This window comes from Dama dama, chromosome 19 (genome assembly GCF_033118175.1).
Source record: "Dama dama isolate Ldn47 chromosome 19, ASM3311817v1, whole genome shotgun sequence".
Classification (NCBI taxonomy): domain Eukaryota; kingdom Metazoa; phylum Chordata; class Mammalia; order Artiodactyla; family Cervidae; genus Dama; species Dama dama.
Window position 1 is genome coordinate 72,074,493 of NC_083699.1, and position 6,000 is coordinate 72,080,492.

The 6,000-nt window shown below is 42.2% G+C and overlaps 1 protein-coding gene across 5 annotated transcripts in view; it reads left to right on the plus strand.

The window, feature by feature from the left end:
• The window catches only part of MCM3AP (minichromosome maintenance complex component 3 associated protein), a 41,448-nt gene extending 35,748 nt beyond the window's left edge, over positions 1-5,700 (plus strand). For all 5 annotated transcript variants that reach the window (XM_061167393.1, XM_061167395.1, XM_061167396.1 and 2 more), the window contains 4 exons: positions 394-523; positions 2,628-2,834; positions 4,374-4,524; positions 5,421-5,700. In XM_061167393.1, coding sequence (XP_061023376.1) covers positions 394-523; positions 2,628-2,834; positions 4,374-4,524; positions 5,421-5,579 — 647 coding nt within the window. In that variant the 3' untranslated portion in view covers positions 5,580-5,700. The remainder of the gene's footprint in view (positions 1-393; positions 524-2,627; positions 2,835-4,373; positions 4,525-5,420) is intronic.
• Positions 5,701-6,000: the final 300 nt, after the last annotated feature.

Consider the following 6,000-nt stretch of genomic DNA (forward strand, 5'->3'; position numbering starts at 1 on the left):
AGGAGACTTTCCTGGTCCAGTTTCGGCGAAGAAAAATGTCTACTTGATGTTTGTGTCTTTCCTGTGGGTCCCGACTTCCAGATGACTTTGGGAAGAGCTGAGAAGGTTCGGTAGAGCCTGCACTCATCTCCCTGAAATGGGCCCCTGAGTCTGGCTTTAGAGGGACCTCTCTGAGTAGTCACACTGGGCATAGAGGTCTGGACATGAGCCTCTCTGGACCTTGAATGAACTATGGACACCTGGAACATATTTAGCTCAAGCATGGAAGTCACATGATTGTGTGACTTCAGTTAATGAGAAGGGCTTATCCTTAAGTTGGTAAATTTAAGCAAACATCATCAGGTGGTCACCTATTGCTCTCTTGATAATCTTATTTTTGTATTGTTTTCTCAGAGGCATTGAGTGAAGATGGTCAGATATGCGTGTATTTTTTTAAAAACCATTTGAAAAAATACGACGTTCCTTTGTTGTGGGAACAAGCCAGAATGCAGACGCAGAAGGAGCTACAGTTGAGTCAGGGCCGGTGAGATCTGTGTTCAGTGTATGTTTCTGTCATCCCTCAGCCAAGAGAGTAAACTGTATTCTCTTCCAGAGTATACTGCAGAAATTCACATCCTGTACACAAAATCTAGGTGACTCTGGTGGTAAAGAACCCATCTGCCAAGGCAGAAGTCTTAAGAGATGCGAGTTCTCTGGGTGGGGAAGGATCCCCTGGAAGAGGGCATGGCAACCCACTCAAGTATTCTTGCCTGGAGGATCCCATGGACAGAGGAGCCTGGCAGGCTACAGTCCATAGGGGTGCAGAGAGTCAGACACAACTGAAGCAACTTTGGACACATACACGAAATCCAGCCCATTGTGGGAAGATTCCAACAAATAATGGGGGGCAGATCATTCCCATGTAGTAGAAACTGTTGTAGAGCAGAGAAAAGCAAGCATCTTGTTTTATTTACTGGACGAACCTGACCCTGAAGTCATAACATAGCCAGGAGAGTACAGACAAAGAAGGCTGACCTCTGATCTCAGTTACAATCCTAGTCCCAAAATACTAAGTAAAATGTTAGCAGTTGTAGTTTTGTAGTGTATAAAAAACTCACAAGCTCACTTTATACCATGCTAAACAATATGAACAATAGAAATCTATTATGTAGTTTGCTGCCATTTCAGAAAAATAAGTGATCATTTCACTAGGTGTTGAAATGCTTTCCTTAACATTTATAGCCATTCCTTCTTCCCCTCCCCAAGAAAAAAATGTATACCCATTCCCGATAAAATTCCTTACTAAACTTGGATAAAATTCCTTAGCCTGATATGGCTACCTACCATAAAACTAGCCCAAAGCCTCTATGCTTCTTGGTAAAACATGAGAAACACTGAAGTTAGAACCAGCCTTGAACTGCCCTTGACATCACTGTTGTTTACTGTTCTCCTGGAGACCCTGCCCAGTTTAGCACACAGACACGGTGGCATAAATATTGAAAGAGAGGAGGAACTGTCATTTCCAGAGGGTAAAATTGTCAGTTCAAGATCATCAACAGTCATACCGTTAGCATCATTCAGCATTTAGCAAGGTGATCAGACAGATCAACCTACAACCTACAAAAATTCTCATTCACAATGGCAACAAATCTAGAACGTACGGACACAAACTGGCCAGGAGAGGTGCTAAACCCTTATGAAGGTGATTCTCAGGGCCCTGAAGATGCAAAGAAAACCTTAAATAAATGCCTTGTTAACTGGAGGATGAAATGCTATAAAGATGTCAGTTCTGAAACTGTAAAGTCGGGGCATTTCTTTTTTAAAAATTTCTTTTTAACTGAAGGATAATTGCTTTACAGTATTGTGTTGGTTTCTACCAAACAGCAACATGAATCAGCCATAGGTTTACCCATGTCCAGGGTGTTTCTAATCAAAAGCCCAAAAGGATGTTTATCCCTGGTCTTGACAAGTTAATTCTAAAATTCATCAGAATGAGACAATTTGTAGCAATTGCTGAGAAAATTTTGAATAACAAGGAAGGTCTGCTCTACCTGATACCAAAACAAAATAAAATCATAGTAGACAAATGGATCACAATGGAAAAAATGCAAGAACAGAACCATATGGGATAAAAGTACCATGCCAAATGAGGGAAATTAATGAGGAGAGGACAGACACTGGCATCTGTTTAGAAAAAGCATTTGACCCTCATCTCCCACTGCTGTAATCATTACTTCCAGGGAAATTCCCTGGCATTCCAGCAGTTAGGACTCAGCACTTTCACTGCCTACAGTCATGGGTTCAATCCCTAATTGGGAAACTAGGATCCCACAGGCCTTGAGTCACAGCGGAAAAAAAAAGAAAAAAATATCCCAGGTGGATTTAGGAGCTAAATGCAAAAGTAAGAACCTTGCCAAAATTAGGGGAAAACAGAATCTGCTGCTGACCCTGGAATGGGAAGCAAAACTTACAGTAGAGAAGCTTTGGGAGCCCAGCTGCTCAGGAAAGGGAAGTTCCTGCAAGACAGAGGCTGCCTGCCCTCGGCACCCGTGCCTGACCCCAAAGCACCCCCACTCTACCTGATGCCAGAGGAACCCTTTCCTCCCTCTCTTTGTTGACTGTAAGCATTTCAAAACATGTACTTACAGTTTGGGGATAAGATCTTTTCATCCTTCTGGAAACAAGCTTCCTACTCCATTACTTCACGTGCACCTCAAAGGGAAGAGAGGTGTGGAGCATGGCCAAGAGAGACGGATTCCCAGCTCTGAGGATCTGATGCACGGAGCCTCTGCCCAGGAGCTCCTGGCCCAGTGTCTGTCTAGCAGCCTGCTGCTGGAGAAAGAGGAGAGCAAGAGGTGAGGCCTGCTCCCTGGGGTTCCTTGTGTCCTTTAGGCCTCTTCTTGCTGGGTTAGCAAGGATCTCAGTGATGGGACTGTTTGAAAAAGGAGGCAAGTCAGACGTGTGACGTGTGAGCTCTTTGAGGACAGAGGCAGTGCCCTTAATAGTGTGCCTTAAACTGCTTTATTACTTGAAATCAGTTTCGTTGATAGTTTATCACTGAAGGTCTTGAGTTTCCTACTGGGAACTGACTGGTTGGCTAATAAGCCTCTGCGGAGCGTGGCCAGCACCTGCTCTGTCTGGCTGGCCAGCCTGACTGAGGATATGGATGCATCCCCACACTGCAGGTGGGCAGGAACTGGAGCAGACCCTCCTCTGCCTCCCCGCTACCCTTGTTTATGATTTTACCAAGAAAGACAACCTGCAAGATAGGAGTTTGCACTGTTGTCCTCTTGCCTCCTCTTGCACTGTTCCCTCCAGCAGCTTCTGTCCTGGAAGCAAGGTCAGTCCCTCCCTTTGGCTAGACTCTGATTTCCCACCCACTCAAGGACACTCATCCAGTGAGAGTCCTTCACTCTCCCATCAGTGTACAAACGTGAAAACATGCTGCCATTTTTCCCTGTCTTGGTTCCATTTCCCTCTCTAGTCACCACCTCTGTGTCTCTGTTCCCCTCGGACATGAATTCCTCAAAAACTGTGATTCTCACTTTTCCAGTCGTCTTCAGCCCTTCCCTTCCCCCACCCCCCCCAACATCCCCTTGGCTCACCTTGTACTCACTTCTAGTCTCTGCTCATGTCTACTCAGCAAGGACCTCTTTACCCATCTCACCAGTCCGCCCTGTGCCCATGTCTCTGCTTTGTCTTTCTAGCCTTCAGATGTCTCCCTTGTCTGTCTCCCCTCACTTAAGTATAAGCTGCCTACAGCTGGGTCTTATCTGCTCTGTCTCAGTCCTGTATGTTTAGTACCCAGAATGGTGCCTAGTGTTTGGTGGAAGCTTGATAAAATGTGTTGGGAGAGTGAATGAATGTGTTACGATTCTAAAAGTAGGTTTTTCTAGATATGTATCATTTAAGCAGTTTGGAGCACATTGTTTTTCTTAAAAAGGCTAAGTATATAGAGTGGACAGCTCTGGAGTGTGTTAGGTGGCAGTGGGATGTTACTTTGGGTTAATCTTAAACTATAAGCAGCAATTCATACATTTGGATAATCCAAAGAGATACTAATTAATTATAGACACATAATAGCAAAATAAGCCAAAGAAGATGGACCAAATGAGACAATTACAAGTAATGTTAAAAAAAAAAAAAAAAGTTGGTTTGGATAAATGCCACCTTTTTCATTAAATAGAAATCATGTTTATAAATTACAGAGAAGATAGTAACCTGTTATATTTTTCTGCTTCTCAGTTGATGTTAATTCCACCCTTAGTAAAAAGCAAAACTTTAAAAAATTTAAAGCATACATAGGAGAAAAGTGAGTGATAGTTTTTATCTTCCTAATAATTTTTTTCTTCCTAATAGATAATTTTTTTCTCCCTAATGCGCAAATGTTTCAGGTTTGAAGATCAGCTTCAGCAGTGGTTGTCGGACGACTCAGGAGCACTTAGAGATTCAATGTCCCTTCCCCTCTACCTTCCTCAGAATCTGGTGTCTCTGCCTCAGACTATTGAACCTATGATGAAAACATCTATGACTACTAGCCCTCAGGTGAGAAGAAAATACATTTGGCTTTTGTATTAGACTTAACGACTGAGAGAATGGGAAAAAAGCAAGGTCTCTTTATTAGCTTAAATTAGAACTTTTCTTACACTTATCTGTCAGTGTTATAGTGGCCCAGCTAATTCTGAATTTTTGCTTATGAAATGGGTAAAGAATGGAATTAAAATGTGCTTAAGAACTGAACAAAACCTATAACCATATGCTGACATGCAGTAAAATGTTGAGAATAGTCAAGTTGACAACAGTGGCTTGGTTCATGGAGCACATACCATCCAAGCTTTGGCATCACCCAGACCCCCTTTCTGGGATTGACTTGCCATGAGGAGAATTAATGAATGAGGAAAGCATGCTCACAGAAGTCCAGGGCTTCACCCAACAGTATAAGATGACATACTGTTTCCAGTCATTTGTTTGGCAGATACCTTAAAAATATTTGTACTGATTAACTTAGCAATTCTGCCCTAAAGAAATTACTGTATATGACAAAAATTAATGTATTTTTGTTCACTGTAGTGTTAATTATAATATATAAAAGTAGAAACTAAATATTCAAATATGAGAGTCTGCTTTAGCAGTTACAATATATATAATGGAATAGTTCCTCGTTCTTGACAATGATATTTAATAATAAAAATTACTAGAAGTTGTTCATGGTAGAATCAGGAGAGAAAGCATTCCATGTGCAGATGATACCAGCTATATGTGTGTGTGTGTTGGGAGGGGCTGGAAGGATGTATGATAGATGCCAAGAGAGGAGTTTGTTGAGCCCAGCAGCCCCCACAAGAGGTTTCTAACATGAGCTAGATCTAGTGCCTTTAAAGAGAATAAATCTTGGCTTATGGGTATACCAAAACTACTTTTAGTTTCTTTATTTGTTCAAATAGAATGAAAGGACAGGGAGGCAACTGCAGTTGTCAGCGGCAACAGGCACATCTCTGACTGAACGGCTGAAACACCTGGAAAGGCTGATCCAGAGTTCAAGAGAGGAGGACATTGCCTCTGAGCTCCATCTCTCTGCAGTGTTGGACATGGTGGACATTTGAGCCGCTGGAACTGAGAGAGGGTCCAGATTTTATTTTACTCAAAATAATGTTATTCTCAGATGCTTGATGCATGTTGGAAATGTGATTATTAATCATGCAAATAAACCTTTGAAATATCTAATGACATCTTCCTCGGTTTTCACAATGAAAATCTGTTTCCTCCTGTGTAATGTTTTTGATACTCTTTGTTTTCATAATCTCTTCTGTCATCCACCAACCCTTGCTGTTACATTTCATGTGTAACAGTGGTCATTCATTGTCTCAGCAAAAGTTGTAGTCCCTGATGTGCCAAAATCAGTCATGCAGAGATGAATAAGGTGCAGGGACCCCACCAGCTCACACCTCAGAGAGACAACAGATGTACTGAGCCAACAGTATATGTACATATCTCTTTGAGGCATAGAGCATGTGTCTGGATTGG